This window comes from Mandrillus leucophaeus, unplaced genomic scaffold (assembly GCF_000951045.1).
Source record: "Mandrillus leucophaeus isolate KB7577 unplaced genomic scaffold, Mleu.le_1.0 Scaffold205, whole genome shotgun sequence".
In the NCBI taxonomy this organism is placed as follows: Eukaryota; Metazoa; Chordata; class Mammalia; order Primates; family Cercopithecidae; genus Mandrillus; species Mandrillus leucophaeus.
The window spans coordinates 2464551-2487810 of NW_012102088.1; the positions used below are offsets into that span (position 1 = coordinate 2464551).

General features: G+C 39.8%; 1 protein-coding gene across 1 annotated transcript in view; it reads left to right on the forward strand.

Annotated features, from left to right (window-relative positions):
- Positions 1-20164, forward strand: part of HS3ST3A1 (heparan sulfate (glucosamine) 3-O-sulfotransferase 3A1) — a 68184-nt gene extending 48020 nt beyond the window's left edge. The window contains exon 2 of the mRNA XM_011979749.1: positions 19198-20164. Within this exon, the coding sequence (XP_011835139.1) occupies positions 19198-19861 (664 nt within the window). The 3' untranslated portion in view covers positions 19862-20164. The remainder of the gene's footprint in view (positions 1-19197) is intronic.
- The last annotated feature ends 3096 nt before the right edge of the window (positions 20165-23260 follow it).

Sequence of the window (23260 nt, forward strand, 5' to 3'; positions counted from 1 at the left end):
GCCTCGGCCTCCCAAAGTGCTGGGATTACAGGCATGAGCCACCGCACCTGGCGGATACTCTTTAAAACAATTTGGCGGTTACTTATAAAGTTAAACATATACTTGTTAAATGACCCAGTAATTTTGCCCCTTACTATTTAGCCTAGAGAAAAAGTTTGTATTCACATACAACCTCTGCAAAATGTTAATAACAGTGCTAGTCATAATCATTGAAAACTGGAACTGACCAAGATGTCCTCCAGCAGGTGAATGGATAAACAAACTGTGGTGCATGTAGGCAATAGAATACTATTCAGCAAGAAAAAAAAAAACGAAGCAAACTGGTTGCCCACAGTGGCTCATGCCTGTAATCCCAGCACTTTGGGAGGCGGAGGTGGGCAGATCATCTGAGGTCAGGAGTTCAAGACCAGCCTGGCCAACATGGTGAAACCCCATCTCTACTAAAAATACAAAAATTAGCCAGGTATGGTGGCACATACCTGTTATGCCAGCTACTTGGGAGGCTGAGGTGGGAGAATCGCTTGAACCCAAGAGGTGGAGGTTGCAGTGAGCCAAGATAGCGCCCTGCACTCCAGCCTGGGCAAGAGAGGGAGATTCGTTTCAAAAAATATATGTTATTGCAATTTTATATGTCTCAAATCGAATGTGAAATTTCCTGTTCTACTCTTGAACATTTTTCATTGAATGCGTTTTCTTCCAAATACATTGAAGAATTACACAATATTTGAATTAAATCCTATTTCCCTCTTCATTTCCATTTGAATTGGCATTTCATAAAATGCAAGTACTAGTTTGGGAAGAGATGACTTTTTACTACCTTTAGTTCATTAATCTAGGAAAATTATATGACTTTCATTTCCACAAATTTTCTTTTATGTTCCTCAGTAACATTTTTATTTTGTTTTATATTTAAATTAATATTTAGCAAAATTGACATTTCTGGAGGACAACTCTATGAAGTCCAACATGTGTACTGATTTGCATAACCAACACCACCATCTGAATGTAAAACAGTTTCATCACTTTAATCTCATGCTATCACTTTGTAGTCTTACCCTCTCCTCATCTCTGGCAACGTTTCCTCAAAAGGAAAAGCCATACCTAGAAACACGTGACTTCACGTGATCCACCCTCCTTGGCCTCTCAAAGTGCTGGGATTACAGGCATGGGTCATCACGCCCAGCCAAATTGCAATAATTAAAAGAGTGCTGCTCTACTAATGCCAAGGTAAACATAGAACAGTATCAAAACTCCAAACACAAAATGAAGGATACATAGCAACTTAGTATATGATGTAGGTGGCATATCAATACTGGATAAAAGGACAGACAGGTACTTGTTCATAATTTTAAAGTATATATATTTCAAATTTGACTTTACATAATTTAAAGTGAATTAAAAAATAAAATACAAATCAAAGACGGATATTTGTTTAATATTAAGATTAGAAAGACCTTTCTTAGGAAACATTATAAAGGAAAAGCAAAAGTCATAAAGAAAAACATTGATGGATTCAAAAATATTTTTAAGAAACACTATGAACAAAAAAGAAACAAGAAAGGATAGACTGGAATGTTTGCTCTATAAAAGACAAGGGATAAATATCATTAATATAAAGAAAATGTTTGAAATCTAAGAAAAAAAAATCCCATTAGAAAAATATAGACAAAACAAACATAACCAGAAAATGTCTTTGAAAATCATAATCTTGATAAACATCTGGGAAATGCTCTAATTTAAAGCATAAATACGAAAATATTTTAAAAAATCATTTCCCTATGCTTACTGGAAGCAATTGAAATATAATACAAAGTGTTAAGGACTGTATGAGAAAATATATACTTTAATATACTGAAATAGAACCAAAATATTTTATATATTAAGATTCAAAGACAAAATATAAATACCTTCATAGAAGTTTTACGGTATGGCTCAAAAGCTTTTAAAATACTCATGCCTTCATTTCTACTTCAAGGAAATAATTAAACATGTGAGTCAAAATGTTTGACTTTAGAAACAACTCAGGTATCCAATAATAAGGGATTCACTGAACACTTTATGGCATTTCATAAAATAGGATACTGCGCAGCAATTTAAAACGAAGTAGATGTGTAATTAATGACAAGAATGGTGTTTCTATTTATTCCAAAGTGCAACAGGCAGTTCAGAATAGTGTGTGCACCATATGATTTAATTTTATAAATAAAGTATTAACCTACAGCTCTGCATAGAATGAGATCTGCATGGATGTATTTTTAAATGCTGTATCTGAGCGGTGGGTGAGTAGTTTTACTTTCTAGAATTTTGTGCTTCTCTGAATTTTCTAAGTTTTCTATAATGAACCTTTTTGGCATGTAGAATCTTTTAAATGTTGTTGAAGTTTAATTTTTTTAAAAGCCCATTTGGACAGCCGCTATTTTCCGCTGCTCCCCCCAGAGCCTAGCCTGTTTCGTTTTCCTGTGCTGAAAGAAGAGGGATTTCTGTTCGGTCACACAGATGTGAGGTGTCTGCAGCATTTCTGCTGCGGTGGAACCACCTCGCCCGCGTGAAGTGCCTCATCTGGAAAGTTCAACCCCTGACAGCCCCAGGCTTTTTTGGAATGGACAGCCTGTCTGCCGGCCTTGTTTTTCTTCACCATGACTTAGCTCTAAGTCCCAGTGTGTTTTCTTCTGGCCCACCCTTTACATTTCAGGTCCCTGGACAAGAGCACAAACGAAGGCCCGCATACCGTATGTCTGAACATTTAAAAAGTTATAAATCAAGCTAATAAACTGTTAAATGAAATACATCCTATTCTCCTATTTTGACAAATATTCCTTCCTAACAACAAAACAGAAAAAATACACATAAATCTATTATTTTTCTATGTCTGAAAGTTGGCAAATTACCAGAAATGACTCAATTTAATTATTATTGCTCATTTGGGCATTTTGTTGATGGGCCAGCAATGTTGGGATGAGTAATAAAACAAAGACATACGCAGATCACGAACTACTACATACTTATGCGTACAATTTGTTTTTTATCTCTTAATTTCAACAAAATGCTAATTATGCTACCATCAAGATTTTGAATACTAATTTTTTTTTTTTTTTTTTTTTAAGGCAGAGTCTCACTCTGTCGCCCAGGCTGGAGTGCAGTGGCGCGATCTTGGCTCACTGCAAGCTCCGCCTCCCGGGTTCACGCCATTCTCCTGCCTCAGCCTCCCGAGTAGCTGGGACTACAGGCGCCCGTCACCACGCCCGGCTAATTTTTTTTGCATTTTTAGTAGAGACGGGATTTCACCGTGTTAGCCGCGATGGTCTCCGTCTCCTGACCTTGTGATCCACCCGCCTCAGCCTCCCAAAGTGTTGAATACTAATTTTGTTCTACTGACAGCAATGGTCTAAAGCAGGAGGTGAAAAATGTTTTATGAAAAGGTCCAGATAATGAATATTTTTTAGGCCACGTGATCTCTGTCACACGTACCCAGTCCCGTGTTTGTGTTTCAAAAGCAGCCAGAGAGGATACATTTGCAAATGGACGTGGCTATGTTTCAATAAAACTTTACTGACAAAAATAGCTGATCACCACCGCTATCCAATCCCAGAGCACTTTCATCTCGTCAAAAGGAAACGTCATACCTATTAAGCACTCACTCCCATTCCCCACTCCCCTCAGCCCTTGGCAACAACTAATCTGCTTTCTGTCACTATAGATTTGCGTGTTCTGAATGTGTCATATAAATGGAATCATGGAGTTTAAAAAAAATTAGCTGGGGTTGACCTGTAGGCCATAGTTGGATGACCTCTGATCTAAAAGAATTTTTGAAGTGCAAGTACACAAATTTGAATATATTTTGATCAAAAAAAGTAAATGTAAAATTTAAGAAATGAAAGTTATTTCCATGTGTATTTAAAAGTTGTCTTTATTTCTAAAATATTCCAAGTTATCTATAAAATTCAAAGACAAAATGTAGATTCTAATTAATAAATATAAAATTTTGAAATGAAAATTATTTTAAATTTTCTTATTAATTTTTAAATTGTAATTAAATCTCAAACATATTTATAAAATTAGAACTGTTCTCTGTTCTAGCTTTTAACATCCATCTAGTTGCCACTAGAAAGAATCAGTACCATACTTCAGCTGTTTCATCTGGACCTACATATTTATATGTGTCAGAGTGGCATCATTTGCTCCATTATGAAATATGCCCCTCCACCTCCAAGTCTATATTGTGAGTACATCTATAGTGTGTTAATATCTTCAGGACCGTGAACTGGATTAGGAGGAGAAGCAGAGAAATGAGCACTCAGTAATACTAGGACATGATACTTTTACTTCAAGATGCTATTTCATGCTCTGTGACAGGAAGCCCTGGATAAGTTACTTAATTTGATTTTTTTTTTCTCTTAGCTAACTACTTCCCTCACCCAAATCCTTCCCCAGGCTGGAAGCAGTGTCTGTCTGCTGCAACACAACCCCTGTATGTTCTCCACATTTGGACCTTTTGTTTTAAAGACACAGGGCAAGAGGTTTGCCGAAGCATTTCCCTGGGATTTAAATATGAGAGTGGGTATTTAGGGTTTCTGGTTGCACTATGCTGATGCTGGAGTGACAGTTTCTGTAATAAATTTGTGTGTGTGTGCAATTTGTGGGAACTTCCAAATTGTGGGACTTAAAGCCAGAGCCCTTCTTGCCTGTGTCCCTATTGGATGGATGGTTTTACTTCTTCTTAGTGGTGCGTGGTACAGCTGCACCAAGAGGCTGTGTAAAATGCGCACTCAGGGATGGATTTCCTAAAGTTTGTTTTGTCTGCTTGCCTCATTTCATGATGACATTATTAAGGTTTTATATCATAAGACTGATGAATAAGAGATTATTTTGGAAGTTTGTTTTGATCTGTATGAGACAAAATGTTTCTCCTTTCCTACTGTTCAAAATCAAGGACGTGGTGGCGGGTGCCTGTAATCCCAGCTATGCAGGAAGCTGAGGCAGGAGAATCACTTGAACCCAGGAGGTGGAGGTTGCAGTGAGCCAAGATTGCGCCACTTCACTCCAGCCTGAATCACAGAGCAAGACTTCGTCTAAAACAAAACAAACAAACAAACAAACAAAAAATCAAGGACACTGAGATATTCACACAGGGTGAGGATGGCAAATTTTAGAAAATATCCTAGCAGTTCAAGACCCCAGACTCCTGCCAAAATGATAGCTGCAAGTCACTTTTCCTGGTTCAAACTTGAAAGACATATTGATTTAGCACCTAGTCTATGTCCAGAACCTAACAAGTAAAGTAAAATAAACTGACAGAAAAATAAGGAATGAACAAGCAAGCAACAAAAAATACCACCATTGCCAAAATGTAACAAAGAATCTTTCTAAAATTTTAGATTTATCCCCATCATGTTTCTCTCTCAGCTTCCCCACTCTCCTTAGATTGTTGATTTCCAAACAAGGAAAAGCACATTTCCCCCCTTATCTCCAGCCGCACATATGCAAAGACCCGATAATTCCAGGCTGATGAGAGCTCTGTTCCGAAGCAGCTGCCCGCGGTTGCACAAAAGCCGATAGCACAGCTCTCAAACTAATCATTTATAAAACTCCTGTCAAGAGCCCAGATCAGCCTAGATGTTGGGTTTGCTGCAGCAGCCACCAGAGAGCCAGGAGAGGGGCCTGCCCCTGGCCCAGACTCTCCCCACTTTGAATAAGAATTCCATTCTCCCCTTCTAGATGCTGACCTCATATCATGGTTATGAGAACCAGGTAGGCTGAAGAAAAGCCAATTCTTCCTTTAATCAGGACTCAACATTTAATATAACTTTCACAGTTCAGAAGCACTACAAGGGAATTCCACCCACGCCCCCAAGATGGATTTTGTTTTTCAAGTAATCAAGCCCTGGGCACATTATATTTCTAGAATTAAGGCGGAATAATGTAACTTAGAAAGAACAGTGAGCCAAGCATCAGAAGACTCAGAATCTAAGCCTGGCTTTTTGTGTTCTTTTGGCTGAATGACTTAGAACAAGCTCCTTCTCCAACCTTTCAATATCCGTGAAATGAAGCAGCTGGATTAGGGGATTTTTAAGGTTTTTTCCAGTTCTAATTTTTAGTGGTACTGCTTGGAAGAATACAGTCCTTGCACTTTCCTATCTCTGGTAGATTCTAGATTCTTCTCTTTTTTCTCCTATCTTCTTAGTCTCTTCTCTGTCTCCTTGTAACCTATCAATCTCTCTCTGTCTCTCTCTCTTTCTCTCTCTCTTGCACCCAAATACACACATACTTCTAAGGGTTTGTAAATATTGTTCAGGCTTCAGCTCCTAACTAACTTAAATACATTTTATTTCTGCTTTGTATTTGTCATCATTTTTGTGCATACATTAAGAATAATTCTTTAAGACATTTCTATTCTGACTGATTTTAGATGGCCCTGCATTTTACTGAAATACACTAACTTTTTCATTCTTGTGCTTTTAATTTTTCTCTATCTATTGCTCAGTTGACATGAACTTTCAAGTTTGTTTGCTTCCCAGGGTTACATGGGTGTTAAGTTTTTTAAACCATTGCATATCTGAAAATGTCATTTTGATATGTCATCAAATGAAATAAAACTTAGCTGAGCATAAAGGTCTTTTTCCCTTTAAGCTCTTCTCCACTTTCGGCACTTATTACTGAAGGCTAAGGCCCAACTCCCCCATCTCCTCCTCCATTTGTCAGTAGCCTAGGTGTTGTGTTATTTGTTTCTCTTTCTGTTTAAATGCCAGGAAGTACTTTCTTTTTTCTCAAACTCTAAAAACTTGCTAGTATTTTCAAAGTGTGGATCTCTGCCAGGGCCAGGACCAGGGTCAGGCAAGAGTGGCACCTAGGCTAAAAAAAAAAAAAAATTAAAGAGATGCTTACTCTCCGAGTAGGAAATCTTACTTTTTGCTTGGTACACAAAGAATGTTGGAAGTCCAGAGATGGCCCCACAGTGGGGAAGAATGACGTATTCCTACCTTTCCCAGGTGGTTTCTTAGGCTCTGATCGTCTTACAGATTTCGGCATAATTCGGTTGTTTGTGAATTTTAGTTTTCAATGTTGTAAGGTTATTTCTCTAGATATTATTTGATACTTTGATAGGACATTGATAGAAGCACACCAGCTCCTAGGAGACAGAAACCACTTTAAAACAGAATTTGGGACAATGCATACCGTGTTAGAAATGGTATTTTACATCTTATGAATTACATGAGTTCCCCCAACGAAGTTAACATAGAAAGGGGGATCAGGGGTTGAAGCAATGAGCCTTGGAAATTACTGGTTTATTTTTACTGTTTCTAAGAGTCAATGAAAGAGAAAATGTGTGGAATTGCTTGGGAAACTCTAAGATCCAACAGAAACATAAAGCATTCTTACTTGAATTTAGGAGCCCAAAACACTCTTGCCCCTTGTCTTCCAGGAAGATTGTTTGATCTGACCTGACTACAGATGGATGCGTTATCTTTTCATGAGGCTCCCCCAAATTAACGATCAAGAGTCCTTGACTTTTCTCTCCTCCCCTAGAGTCCAGGGAACCCTGTGCTGTTTTCTTGAAGTAAACTTTGGTACATATTGTGTCATAAAGACTAGTGAGAATAAGTATCCAGTTTTTTTTTCTCTCTCTCTTTCTTCTTTACCTGGTCGTTAAAAGTTTTAAAAGGAGCCTGCTATCAGTGACACTGGTCAGTGTCCCAGCCTCTCATCCTGATGTTTAGCTTATCTTGATGATGATTTGGTTCTTAGAATTGCATATCCAGATTCAGTTAGTGTGGGAGCTGGTTCAAAAACATAAGTCTTCCTACCCACAGAAGCCAATTCAAACAACAAGTAAAGGGAGTTTTCTTTCCATCCTTATAAGTCACGTTTTCGGAGGGGTCCCACGTAACAACAGCAGGAAAAGAAATATTAATGTGAGTGGGACTCGGCCCAAGGGATGGCGAGCTGACAGCACGGAGAGTTTCCAGCAGTTTCCCCTGCTCCCAGACACACACCATCGAGGACCCACAGGAACTACCTTCTCGCCGTGGCCATGAAAAGAGCATGTTTTTCTAGCATGTTTTGCTGCCGGAGGCTTCCAAAAACAGACACACAGTTCTGTTTGGTTGTACAGACTTAAAAAAAGTACATGTTCATGGGCCAGATTTATTTATTCCTCAAGACACATTACCTTTGCATTACAAGTCAGGGACTTCCCTTTGCAGGATGTTCTTCCCTTGCAGAAGATAGCCTTTGAAAAACATATGATGTATATTACCTGTTCGCAAGATTTCAGGAAGGGTGATTTGCATTCAGAGATGGATATGTAAAGAATGCATTTAACACTCATATGTTTTGGCAGAATGTCAAAGAAGGCCAGGAACATCAACCAAAAGTCACTCTGATGTTCCCTGACTGTTTCCGAAGGTTGAAAGAATATGCGCTTTAGAGCTGGATGGACCTGGGTTTTCATTCTTGCCCTATTAGCAACCATGTGTGCTTGGATAAGTCACATTATCTCTGTGAGCCTATTTCCCCATCTGTAAAATGAGGGGAATAATTCTAGCTTTTCATTTTAGTTGTGAGACTCAAGAAATAATACATCAGACCTTGTGCTACGGTAAATGCTCGGTAAGTGTTCATTTTCTTCTGTCTTCATTATCTCTTCCTAAGGACCCTGAACTTAAATTTCTGGCTGCCCTGGATCTATTATTTTTAATGTAGTCCTATCCATGAATTTCATCTTCTGACTTTGACATTTTTCTTTCTTTTTTTTTTTTTTTTTTGAGATGGAGTCTTGCTCTGTCACCCTGGCTGGAGTGCAGTGGCACAATCTTGGCTCACCGCAACCTCCACCTCCCAGGTTCAAGCATTTCTCCCTCCTCAGTCGCCTGAGAAGCTGGGATTACAGGCCTCCACCCCCAGGCCTGGCTAATTTTTTTATTTTTTTGTATTTTAGTAGAGACGGGGTTACACCGTGTTGCCCAGGCTGGCCTCGAACTCCTGAGCTTGGGCGATCTGCCCGCCTTGGCCTCCCAAAGTGCTGGGATTACAGACATGAGCCACCGCACCTGGCCTCCTGACTTTGACATCTCATTTCAACGTGTCAGGCACAGAAGAAGCACAGGATAGACGTGGGTCTCCTTCATCACTTGCCTTGTGGAGTATAGTGAGACCTCTCTGCTCATAGATTTCCTGGTCTTTCTGCTGCTCCCAAGCCCTAGGGATATATCAACTTCACTTTCATTTTAACTAACCTCAGCACTTTCTCTTGGCATCAGTTATTTGAACTGCATTCTTTCAGATCTCATTGATTTTGAAATCAATTCTGTTGATGCAGAATTGCCCTGTGTAATTATTTATACAAATCTCTTGATGTGATTGGTGGAGCCATACTTCAGAACACAGCAGCATAATGCTGCACAGAGCTTTAAATACAACTTAAAAAGGAATTAAAGTCTCACTCCCTGCATGAAATCTTAGAGATGGGAAGTCCTACTGACATTGAGGACAATACACTTTTTTCGTTCGTGAAGAAATCGAGGCCAAGAGAATGAAAGTGATTTGCCCAAGATCACACAGCTTATTAATAGCAAAATCAAGGCTGAAATCCTTATTACTATTCCTGCTTTTGAGTTTCCTATAAAACTATGTTGTCTTCATGGAGATACATGATCCATCTGTGTCATAGTTTAAAATAAAACTAATACTATTTTGTCTCCACTAGAATCCTCATGTAGAAATCCTAACTTTAAAAAAAAAAAAAAGTAACTCTGACTCTACTGAAACAGAAATCCAATTTATTTATTTATTTATTTATTTATTTATTTATTTATTTTTTGAGGTGAAGTCTCACTCTGTTGCCCAGGCTGGAGTGCAGTGGCGAGATCTCGGCTCGCTGCAACCTCCACCTCCCGGGTTCAAGCAATTCTCCTGTTTCAGCCTCCTGAGTGCTGGGATTACAGGCACATGCCACCACACCTGGCTAATTTTTGTATTTTTAGTAGAGACGGGGTTTCACCATGGTAGTCACGCTGGTCTCGAACTCCTGACCTGGTGATCTGTCCACCGCTGCCTCTCAAAGTGCTGGAATTATAGGCGTGAACCACCACACCCGGCCCAAATTTTCTTTTTTGACGGGGAGAGGGGACGACTTCCTTCTTCAAAATAATTGTTCACTTTAATAAAATTTGTATTATTTTCCACCTTTCTTTTTTGAAAATGTCTACATTGTTTCAGTCATAAATCAGCTATCTAGCCTCACCGATTATACTCTAAATATTTCTTTTGTCCTCACCCACCCTGTCTTTCCCACTGTCAGCACCCTAATCCAGGTCTTTAACTCCTCGAGCTTGGATTCTGTTGGAAGAGCCCCCTAAAGTATTTAACCACCTGCAGTCCTTTCCTGCTCCAAACCTGCACACTGCTTCAGATTTAATATATCACTGACATTAAGCAAACCATCATCTTTTTTGGTCTAATTTCGTACAGCTCCCCAGTTCAAGCAGACAAATTTCTTCATCTCATCTCTATTCAATTCAGAATTTAGTTCTTTCAGGATCTTCACATCTACCTTCTGGATAACTCTCTCAGGTTCCCATGTTTTCCATCTGTTGAATTTGCTCCATTGGTGCCATTGTCTGTATATGATTTTTGTAATCCCCTTTGGCTGCTGACTTTCTCTTACCCGCTGCAATAGAAATACTCTTGCACTAGGCATTGGGAGGACCACCCATCACCTTCCATACAGTGACTATGAAGACGTCAGCATACTGCTCAGCCTCTCTGGACCTCAGCTTCCTCGTCAGAAAAATTAGGGAATGTAATTACTTACCTTATCTCTTTTTTGGCTGTGTGAGGATTAGCTGAGAAAGTCGTCGCCCACATGTTTTGCAAGTGTCACTTATTCTTCAGTTCTCTCTTTTCTGAGTTCACACTCTTGAAACACATCCTCCAGGTTACAGTGCACACCACTGTGCTCATAGTGGTCCATGTGAGGGGCAGCTGCCGTCCTTATCACTTACCTGGGGTGAGGGAGAAGTGGTCTTGGAGAGGACGCCTGACTCCTAGGTATATGATCTCCACTCCTTCTCCTTTGTGATCTGAATTTACACAAATTGGAGACATAGTGGGCTTCGCAAATACCCTTTAAAAAAAAAAAATCATGCTTTTCTTGGAGCATTATGGGATATCGGTCCATTTATTTTTTATAAGCATAGTAAAATATTTATCAAGTACAACATAAACATAAAAAAAGACACAAATCATGGGATAGAGCTCAATAAATTTTCACAAAATGGACATGCTTCTGTGATCAGCACCAGGTCGTGAATTGGTACTTTTCCTTTGGCCTGGAAGTCCCTCTCATGCCCTCTTCTAGACACCGATCCCCGCTAAGGGTAACCTCCATTTTGACATTGAAGGGGATAGATGAGTTTGGCCTGTTTAAGAACATTTTTTATAAAGGAAATATAGAGTGTTTCCTTTGTTGTGACTGGCTCTGTTTGTTAACACTGTGATGTTCACCCACAGATTTTGTGGTTTGTTTGAGATAGAGTCTTGCTCTGTCACCCAGGCTGGAGTGCAGTGGTATAATCTCAGCTTACTGCAACCTCCGCCTCCTGGGTTCAAGTCATTCTTCTGCCTCAGTCTCCTGAATAGCTGGGACTTGTAACAGGTGCCTGCCACCACACCCGGCTAATTTTTGTATTTTTAGTAGAGACGGGGTTTCACCAGTTGGTCAGGCTGGTTTCAAACTCCTGACCTCATGATCCACCCACTTCGGCCTTCCAAAGGGCTGGGATTACAGGTGTGAGCCACCATACCCAGCCCACCTACAGGTTTTAAGTCATTCATTCTGTGTGCTGTTTAAGATTTCACTGTTTAAGATCTACATGCGTCTATTTTGGGTGGACATTTGGAGAGCTTGAAATGGGGACTGTTAGGATTGCCTGTGAACATTCGTGAACATGTTTTTGGTGAACATATGTATCATTTCCATTGAGTATAGCCCTGGCCATGAAATGGCTGGGTCACAGTGAATGCACATGTTTGGTAGATAGTGCCAAAGAGTTTTCTAAAGTCACTGTGCCAGTTTACTCTTTAACCACTAAAGTGCCAGTTCCACATTCTCACCCAAACTCAGAATTCTCTGTGGGCTTTTATTCTAGATGACCAGTGGGTGTGTCATAGTATGCTATTGTGTTTTACTTTACATTTTCCTGATGATCGATGAAGTTCAGTGCCTTCTCGTGCGTTTATTGATTATTTACTTTTTATTTATTTATTTTCCATTTCTTTGTTAGTTGGCACCTAATAATTGTACATACTTACAGGACACAGAGTGATATTTCAGTACATGTATACAATGTAATAATCAAATCAGGGTAGTTAGCATATCCATCACCTCAAACATTTATTACTTTTTAGTGTTGTGAACATTCAAAAATCTTCCCTTCCAGCTTGTTGAAAATATACACAAAATTGTTGTTAACCATATTCACCCTACAGTGCTTCAGAACACCAGAACTTATTCCTCCTATCTAGTTGTAATTTTGTGGATATGGTATTCTGTTAACAAAACTTTGCTTCCTTCAAAAGTGCTTATTCCAGCTTTTTGCCTGTTTTTCTTCTATGCTGTGTAGTTATTTTTACTTATTGATTTATAGGAGTTTTTTGTTTGTTTGTTTTTTGCGGTGGATCTTGCTCTCTTGCCAGGCTGGAGTGCAGTGGCCTGATCTCAACTCACTGCAACCTCTACCCCCCAGGTTCAAGCGATTCTCCTGCCTCAGCCTCTCGAGTAGCTGGGACTACAGGCACACGCCACCATGCCCAGCTAATTTTGTATTTTTCGTAGAGATGTGATTTCACCGTGTTGGTCAGGATGGTCTTGCTCTCTTGACCTCATAATCAGCCTGCCTCCACCTCCCAAAGTGCTGGGATTACAGACGTGAGCCACCGCCCCCAGCCCTATTTATTTATTTATTTATTTGTTTATTTATTTTGCATTATAGTTGCTCCTTTAAGAAATTAACAAAACTTTACCTCTTTCAAAATCATCAAGATGTTCTAGGTTTCCTTCCAAAAGTTGATTGTTTCACCACTTATATTTGTATCAGCAGACGACCTGGAATTAATTTTTCCTAGATAGCTAGAGGCAAATGCCAAGATTTATTTTTCCATATAAACAGAAAATTGACCAAACATCATTGATTAAAAATAAAATGGGGAAGAGTAATAGGGTAATTGTTTTTTGGAAGAAGTACTTTCTTTTTTTTTTTTTTTTTTTTTTTTTTTTTTGAGGCAGAGTCTCACTCTGTCGCCCGGGCTGGAGTGCAGTGGCCAGATCTCGGCTCACTGCAAGCTCCGCCTCCCGGGTTGACGCCATTCTCCTGCCTCAGCCTCCCGTGTAGCTGGGACTACAGGCGCCCGCCACCTCGCCCGGCTAGTTTTTTGTATTTTTTAGTAGAGACGGGGTTTCACCGTGTTAGCCAGGATGGTCTCGATCTCCTGACCTCGTGATCCGCCCGTCTCGGCCTCCCAAAGTGCTGGGATTACAGGCTTGAGCCACCGCGCCCGGCCCAGAAGTACTTTCAGAGAGGGCCAGTAGCAGTTCCAGAGGGAGGGTGAAGGAGCAAAAGACAACATGACGGCAATGAGAATTCAGGGCAAATGGCCCAAATGGATAAGAAGAGTGAGGCACATGAGGGAAGTTCTTTTTATTTTTTCTTGCACATATTGGATGCACCATGCATATGTGTTGTTGAGTGTCATGGAAGGCTCTCTCAGGTGGTTCCCAGATCATAGAGGTGGCAGTGATGCAGCCAGTGCTAGAGTTCTAGGCTTGCCTCTTGGACCATCGTTAAGGCACAGCCATGGAGGCAGGTCTGTCCCCTCAGTAGTATGGCAGTGGGAAAGTCCTCTGGGTCATTTTATACTCCCACCATTAACTGCTGACCTGGTTGAAGGCTGGGATAGAAAACAGAAGACAACTTAGCGTGTCTATCATGGTTCCTGCTTGACCATAACACTTCCGGCACCACAGACGCACAGCAGCTCTAACAACCCTAGGCCCGGAGAGCCTTACCCGGGGTGACAGATCAGATCCAGAATGGAATTCCCCAGCACAGTGGAGTGGCATGATGTGTGAGCCAGATTTAACATTGCCCAGCAGTTTCCTTCCTGGCACAACTGCATCCATGCCATGGAAGGAAATGAAATCCCCTTAAAAACGGAGCTCATCTCTCTCACACCATAATAAGATAATAAGCCAGGCTCTGCCCTTCCAAATAATGTAGCCAGCTCATGGCCTTCAAACCAGGCATCCTCACTGTCTGAATGACAAATGGGCAGGTGTGTCAGGAACATGGCAAAGAGCTCTAACTCTCTAAACCCTTTGTTAGCTGGACTAAGTGGAGTTCTCCCGGAAGTTGAGAATTCAGAACACTGGGTGTCACATTCTTAAAAAGAGTGCTTCCCTCTATTCCCTACAGTAATAGTGGCCATGTTGACACTTCATTACAGTCCAGGAATTTTGAAACTTTGACTTGATTTTTCTGGTAAGGTGAATAAACTGAGCATAGAGATGCTAAATTACTATCTCGTGATCATGCAGCAAGCAGTGGGCATGGACCATAAACCTCATTTTTTGATTCGAGATCAGCTGCACAAAAATCTCATAAATTGTATTTCCCTTTTAGCAAAACCAGAATCTCCTTCAGCGGTACCTTGTTCTAATGTTTAATTAACCGTAAAGCAAAAAGACTCTTTTGTCTAACTAATTTCTATCAATGCCACTGAAATGTTTGTTCTCCCTTAAGTTCTTTTTTAAAAAATTGTAGTGAAATACACATAACATAAAATTTACCATTTTAACCATTGCTAGGTTCAGTAGTGTTAAGTACATACACGTTGTTATGTGATCAACCTTCAGAACTCTTTTAATCTTATAACACAGAAACTTCATACCTACTGAACAATAACTCTCTGTTCCTCTTCCCTACAGCCTCTGGAAACCACCATTCTACTCGCTGTCTCAATGAATTTGAGTACCCCAGATATATCATATAAGTGAACTCATACAGCGTTTGTCTTTTTGTGACTGGATTATTTCACTTGGCGTAATGTCCCCAAGGTTCATCCAGGTTGGAGTGTGTGTCAGAATTCCTGAATAATATTCCATTGTATGCATAAACCACATTTTGTTTATTAACTCATCTGTCAATAGACACTCGGGTTGCTTCCACCCTTTGGCTATTGTGAATTCTCTTTGAGTTCTATGGGAAGAAGAGCAACTGTGTATAATCTACCTTGCAATAATTCTTAATTTGCTTGTGAAATTTCTGCTTATCTTTGCCTCCCTCAGGACAAAACAAACACACTTCTATATTTTTTTTCCTTACAGTGTTGGTCTCAACCCGTTTCCTCATCCTTATACCTACTGTAAATGTTTCCAAATTCTACTCACTATTTAGAGGGGAGGTTGGAATGGTCTACGCTACTTAGCTTGGGAAGTAAGTTCTCCTAGGACCTATGCCTTCCATCATCCAGTTGAATTTCTCCCATCCTTCCTCACCTGTTCTGTCTTCAGGCAAGCCTCACGTGATTTCTCAGTGCACGCACCTTCGTGCTCCCATAGCCTGCCTGGTATTTCTATAGACCTTTTGTAATACTGTAATAGATCTTTCACTACCCATCCTGGGCCCCAGCTTTTACACAAAGCATCGTCATAGTATTAGGTTGGTGCAAAAGTAATTGTAGGTGTTGCCATTAAAAGTATTAGGTTGGTGCAAAAGTAATTGTGGTTTTGGCAATCATTGCAAAAGCCACAGTTACTTTTGCACCAACCTAATATGTACCTTACTGTGGTAAAGAAGAATGATTTCCAAGTTCTAGACACTTTGAAATGCGGTATTCCAACATACATATGCCTTTTGTTTTATATGCTAGTGTGATGCTTTGTTGAACATTAAAATGCAGTAAGATTTGCAATAAGAAAATGTATGAAAAAAATGTATCCCCTTCATTGACTTTTTTGAAAAGAAATGTCTATCCCTTTTATTGACTTTTTTGAAAAAAAGATTTAAAGATTGCAATTTAAAGAATTCTGTTGTGAGTCCTGTCACAAAGCAACCGTTTTCTACAATGTAAGCTTGATTAGGATTTATTTAGACTATCGTTTCTTTATTTTTGCAGAAAGAAGCTTGCAGGTAGCTTATAGTTAAGCCCGACTCTCCACACCCACCCCATGCTAAATCAGTCAGTTTTCCTCACCCTGCCAATGACAGTAATGAATGTGTTTTTCTTTTGCAATCCGATTTTAGCTGTTTCCTCTTCAAACTCCTCGTATGTTGGATAGCCCTTTTCCCTACTCTATTGAGATTATTTAAACTATGGTTCCTTTTTTTAGTGGTTTTAGCAGTGTTTCCTCTGGCCCAGCGCAATCTATAGCCTCGATCTCTGCAAAGTCTCCTGCAGCTCTTGCCCACCCCAACCACACCCATACACCCAACCCCTTCCCCAGTAGGCCAACCAGGAGCTCCCAAGTGAAGTATTATGCTCTTTCTATTTTACTGGTCAAAATTTGAAATAAAGTAGTTAAACGTCAAAGATATATAGAAAAAAAAGAGACAGCAAGGCTGGCTCTTTCAAAAAAAATCTATAAATACTCTTTCCTATCACTTCTGTGTAGTTGATGGTTGCTTTTCAAGCCCAAAACTTTTTCACACATTTGATTAAATTTCCTTCACTGGGAAATTCCAACCATCTCTGGATAAATCTCCTGGCTCACCTTAGACAAGAGTAACGTAAGCTTTTATATTAGGTTGGCCTAGCCAACTTTTCAGTTCCATAAAAGGAGTCACAGAGCAATGAGTTATATGCATTCACACCACGGAATCTGCATAGATGGTTATGCCAATGTGTGTCTCCTTTGTGTCAACACCAAACTATCTGGTCTTCACTTACTCTTACCCAGACCTTAAGGTCTGTCTAGGAGGTGGGTAATGCGGTACCTTAAGAGTTATTTTGAAAAAGGAAGTTCACATTTATTTCAAAAATTAAAAGCTCAGAAACAGAAAGCAAATGCCTATAAAAAGTAAAGCTAACCCGACTGAAGTGACAAAAATAACCGCCCCACCCCGCCAAAAAAAATGGGAGGAAACCTGAGTATGGGCTAAGGGAAAACTTCCCCTTCAACTCCTGAAGGGTTGCTGAAAATCACTGATGAGAGGCAGATTCATAGGAGAAAAGGCATACACGCTTATTACTGCATATGCAAGAGCCTTCAGAGGGAAGACCTAAAGATACAGAGGAAATTGTCCATTTTTATGCTTGGGCTTAGCTAAATATGAACAGTTGTATAGAAATATGATTGGACAAAAAGGATATGATCTAACCCAAATAGACCCAGTGGGGGAAGCCCGAAAGGCCTCTCTGTCTAGATTCTTCTTGGCCTCTCTGAGCATGCCTTCCTTCCTGTTAGGCGTGGGGCAGGACCCTCTCAGGAATGAAGGTCTTACGACCTACAGTCAAACAGGATAGGTCAGATAATTTCTTTATGGCCAATTTTTATACAGAAAAGTGGAAAGTTAGAGTAATGTTTTTAGGTTTTATGGCTGGCTTTGGGGAAAAGGAGTTCCGGTTTCTATGACCTGCCTTGGGGGAGAGGGATTTTAGTTTCTATGGTGAGTCTTGGGTAAGAGTAGGACTGAAAGACAGAGGGGCAGGAAGGAGAAGGTCAGAGAAAAACTTCTGCTTCTGAGGCTGCTTTTGAGGCCTTCATTTTGGAGTATTGTTTTCTGAGTCCCAGTACCCGCATCATTAAAACTAAGGGAGTATCAGGGCCATCAGATTGCCTGAGAGATTGAGGAATTTGTGCCAGAAATAATGCAGAGGGGAGCAGGAATACTTATTAATCCATTGATAGGATGTTTGTGAATGACTTTAAAATAATCCAGCTGGCCTGGTGGAGAAGCAGAAATGAAGGGATTTAGAAATAAAATTGGCCATCCTGAAGTTTTGAAACTGGATGTGAGGTGTATGAGATGGATTTGACAATTTTCTCTGCTTTTGTGTGTGTTTGACGTGTCTCACAAAATGTAGTTAGCCCAGATGGTGTAGCTGGGACAAAAATCACAGGGAATTAATAACTGCAAGCTCCCATGACACAAAGTGTATCCTTTCCTTGCAGATGCAAAATAAAAACGAACCACAAATTCCATGAACAAAAGTAACAAATCTATCATCGGAATTAAAGATATAATACAATCCTAGGTAATGCCTACATTAAAAGAGAAATCGAAACTACAAAATGAAATAACTAAAGATCTCTGACTATCCATCTGTCTGTATCTATCTCAACAAATAGTGCATTTAATTGCAGTATACTTAAGTTGGAAGAACCAGTAGATGTAATCTCTCCTGTTCATATGTTTTGACTGGCGAGGCCTGTAGAAACCCTGCTTGAATAGAGAAGCACTATCTGCTTTATCAAGACTCCAACTGGGTTTTTGTTTTTAACGTGACAAAGTGATATCTCATTTGTCAGGAGGAATAAACAGACAAGAATCATCAAGGGCAAGTTGAACAATAGAAAGTCAGAATGTACTCTGGTGTACATGAAAATATACTATCACACGATAATCACTTATAATTGGGCCAATGTAGAAAGGAATCAACATATTTAGAATATGATAATGATGGCATTTCAAATCATTAGGCAAAAGATGGATTCTTTAATAAGTCTTGTTTGTGCCTGCAAAACTCAGGAATTACAAACATAAGTATTTTGTGTAATATGCTGCGTGATGTTGAATATAATTGCTTTGTTTATAAGAAAACTACAGGAAGGACTCAGGATATTTTAATACTATCTCATAACAGTATAATTGTGTTGATGACAATATTCTAATTCACCTGAAGATTTTGACCAAGGTTATTTTCTTACAGCACTGTGGATAAACAATAATAAAACACAAAAAATAATATGGCATTTATTCGGTGCCAGGCACTTTTCTAAGCTGTTGAGGTATATTAACTCGTTTAATCATCACAAAATTGTACGCGATGGGTAATACTATTATTCTCTGCTCAATACACGAGGAATCTGAGGTGCGGAACTCGTTGTGCCATCATCAGACATCTAGCAAGTGGGCGGGGGATGGGGAGCTGGAATTGCTGCCTGGCCCCAGCGTGTACTTGACCGTCTGTCCTGGGACTGAGCTCTCTATGCACATCTCTGACGTGCCTTTTTGCTTTTCTCAGGGACCTGATGCCCAGAACCCTGGACGGGCAGATCACCATGGAGAAGACGCCCAGTTACTTCGTCACGCGGGAGGCGCCCGCGCGCATCTCGGCCATGTCCAAGGACACCAAGCTCATCGTGGTGGTGCGGGACCCGGTGACCAGGGCCATCTCGGACTACACACAGACGCTGTCCAAGCGGCCCGACATCCCCACCTTCGAGAGCTTGACGTTCAAAAACAGGACGACGGGCCTCATCGACACGTCGTGGAGCGCCATCCAGATCGGCATCTACGCCAAGCACCTGGAGCATTGGCTGCGCCACTTCCCCATCCGCCAGATGCTCTTCGTGAGCGGCGAGCGGCTCATCAGCGACCCGGCCGGCGAGCTGGGCCGCGTGCAGGACTTCCTGGGCCTCAAGCGGATCATCACGGACAAGCACTTCTACTTCAACAAGACCAAGGGCTTCCCCTGCCTGAAGAAGGCGGAGGGCAGCAGCCGGCCCCACTGCCTGGGCAAGACCAAGGGCAGGACCCACCCTGAGATCGACCGCGAGGTGGTGCGCAGGCTGCGCGAGTTCTACCGGCCTTTCAACCTCAAGTTCTACCAGATGACCGGGCACGACTTTGGCTGGGATGGATAACCATATAATTTAAAAAGAAAAAAAAAAAAAATCAAAATATAATATATTTTTTTACCAATCGGTAGATAAGAGGCGGTTTAATATTTGTGCTGAAAATATGTTTCAGTATTTTTTTCAATGAATGTTAAGAGATTGTTCTCACTCCAGCCCCATCTTAATGGATAACCAACGCCAAACACGTGGATCAACAGAAAAGGAAAAGTTCACTCGTCTAAACGCTTTCAATGTTCAGTGTTTATTTTATGTTCTATGTACCCAGTCATAAAGTATAAGCATCAGTTGTCATTAAAAGTTTTCAGAAAATCTTGAGGATAAACATCTCTCTCTTTTTAATACAAGACCCTGATAAAATTGATATCTATCCTTATATTTTTCTCCCTTTTTCCTGTGCCACTTTTTCTTAAATTATTTCCCAGTTAGTATTATCATGTTTGTACCCCATTTCACAGTTTTCATAGTGCTTTCAAATACACGTTTTTGATCATTAAAATACTTTAAAAAAATCTTGCTCTGTCGTATAAGAGCACAGTAAGTAACGATTATTATCCCATTTTACAGAAAGGAAAACTGAGTCGCTGGGAGGCGAAATGATGTATCTAAAGGCTAAATGGTGGACCCTGGACAAAATTCCATCTTCCACTCGTTCCGTATTTTATGCCACTTTTTCCAGGGAGAATGGGAAGGAAGACATCTGCACCTTTAGAAATGGTTAGCTAGTTTTCAGATGATCTGAAAAGGGACAGAAAGAGTGTTTTCTTGTTTTCTAAGTTCCATGGCACCCAGTCTTATTACATAGTTCTGTCCAAGAAAACTACTCAGACCTGGACACAATCTCTCTTAAGAGCAGTCTTGCCTCTTGGCTACTAAAAATAGCCTGAGATACAGAAATCTTGACTGACGGATGCTTGATTGAATTGGAGAGGAATTACTGGATTCTTGCACGGAGGACAAGGTGGCCAGCCACGCTAGGGGTAGCACAAGATGTGTTAGGAACATAACTTACCCATTTGTTGGTTTAACTGACTTTTAAAAAAAAGAAAAACAGATTTCAATTAGCGCTTACAAGTATGAGCCTCGTGTGTGTTTTTGGTTTACCTCTTTTTAAAGAGAGAAAACCTACCTTTCTTTGTAGTATCTCGCTTCTAACTTTGGAGCTAGTACTCTAAAAGAATTAATTAGCAATTCGTTTTCAATGTTTTTGTTTTTCATGGATGGAAGATGATCACTTCGTCACTTTATCCCCCCCCTTCCTATTTATACCATTTATAACCTAATGTTCGGTAATATTTGGAGAAATATTCTAGGAAATTCATTTGTGGGAAAATGGTGGCTCTTCCTCTTCTCTCGTCTGTTTCTGCCCATCCTCCATTTAAATCACTCAAATAAATCAATAGTTTATTAAGAGTATTCCTTTCCTCTCTGAGTGGGTATTAACAAGATTAGCGTTAATGGGAATTAAATTGGTTTAGAGAGGAACACATATGCACGAAATATATAAAACATTTATAATTAGCCTGTCAGCAACATTTTACTAGAGGTTTAAACCCAAGAGGAAAAATGTCTTCCATTTCATAGAAGTTTTCTTTATCTGCCAAAATTTAAAGGACCAGACACTCTGAAATAATATTCTTTTTCTTCTCTAATGTTGTCAATCAAAAGAAACTAAAGTTGTTTTAAAATATGCAATACAATTGTACATTTACCATAGATGCTGCAGCAGGTGATGTAAATATTTCTTGAGAAGCTTAATATAGGATCAAAATGAAGGAAAAAAAATCTTTTAAGTGTTAGATAGTGTGTCATTGCTCCAAATCTTCGATTTATCTGTTAATATCCCATTCACAGGAGTTAAGTAAACCCCAAATCCAGGTCACCTTTTTTCAGCTGATTTCCTTCATGGCTATGCCCTCAATTTCCCAGTGCCACAGACTGTTTTTATTCTACTTGAATCACTAGCTGCAACAAGATAATTCTTATCATCATTTCTCTTAGCTCATTTTGTTTGTACAACTGATTCTTTTGTAAGTGTTTGCTTGGCGTTATGCAAAAGTAACTTGCGCAAACAAACAATTGCATTCTGCAACCTTCATTTTTTTAATGTGAAAGAAATAATAAAAGAACAGAATTGAATGCAAAGGATCTCTTTTTGAACGTAGATATTTTTGTTCATATTATTTTCAAAATGAATGACTACAGAAAATGCCAGGAAAATCTTCTAGCTTCTATGAGTTTCTTAGAGTTTTAGAAGTGATAAGTACCAGCAAAATGTATAAAGATTTAGAGTCAATATTCCCTAACAGGAATATCCATTCATTTCTGCCTCTATACTGTACTCATCCCTGCTGTGCATGAACTTGACCTCACATTTATTTTGTCCATTTAGCTACACCAAATCATAGGCTTTGACCTCAATTGGAACACCTTAGCATCCATTCTCTGAGCTGTCTGCTCCAAAGCCATGCCTCCCAATCCCCTTCCCGTTTCTTAGAGATATAGAGTATTGTCTTTCAAGAAGAACACCTAGAAAATACAGTTTCGTTTTGAGCAGTTTGCTTCCAAGGTCACACCTACAGTGTATCCATTCTCCAGAGAACTTAGCCACTTCTAGGGAAATGAATTTCATTTCAATAAATGGAGATTAATGTGCTTCTAGAAAATAGATATTGATTATTCTAGAAATATTAATCCCACTCTAATTTTCTTATTTTCAAAGGATCTTCAAAGCTGAAATCAACTTCAATGGTCATTTGGATCAAATTCCTGTTCAGCACCTGAATCCTTTCGTTAACTTGTTATGCAGGGGTTTAAAACATTGACGTGTCTGTAAATTCTTAACTCTTGATATTACAGTTGAAAAGAGGATACATTTCTCCTAAACAGTCTCATCGTATTCTGCCAGCTGAGACCTGCTGAGTCCCCAGCTCCCCATGAAGATATCTTAAATTCAATATGTGAATAAAGAAATGTGTCTATAAAATAATAATGCCTTATATTTATATTGCAGACTAACCTTTCAAATGCATTATTTCTCCGTATACCAATAACAGCAGCTCTCTACTCTCATTAGTTTCACTTTACAGATGTTTCACTAGGTTTCACTAGGGCTTAAGACACTGGTGCTCAACAAAAGGTGAATTTGCATGCCAGGGCAATGTCTGGAGATATTTTTGGTTGTCTCAAGGGTTGAGAAGTGTAGGGTGCTACTAGCATCCTAGGTAGAGGCCAGGGATGCTGCTAAACATTCTGTAACGTGCAGAAGAGTCTCCATCACCAAAAATGATCTCAACCAAAACGTCAGTCATGCTGCAGTTCCTGGGTTGAGATGAGGATCAGTCACAGCTAGTGTGTGCCTCAGGTCTAAAAGCCACATTCTAATTAACGCTGGACTGGTAATTCTTT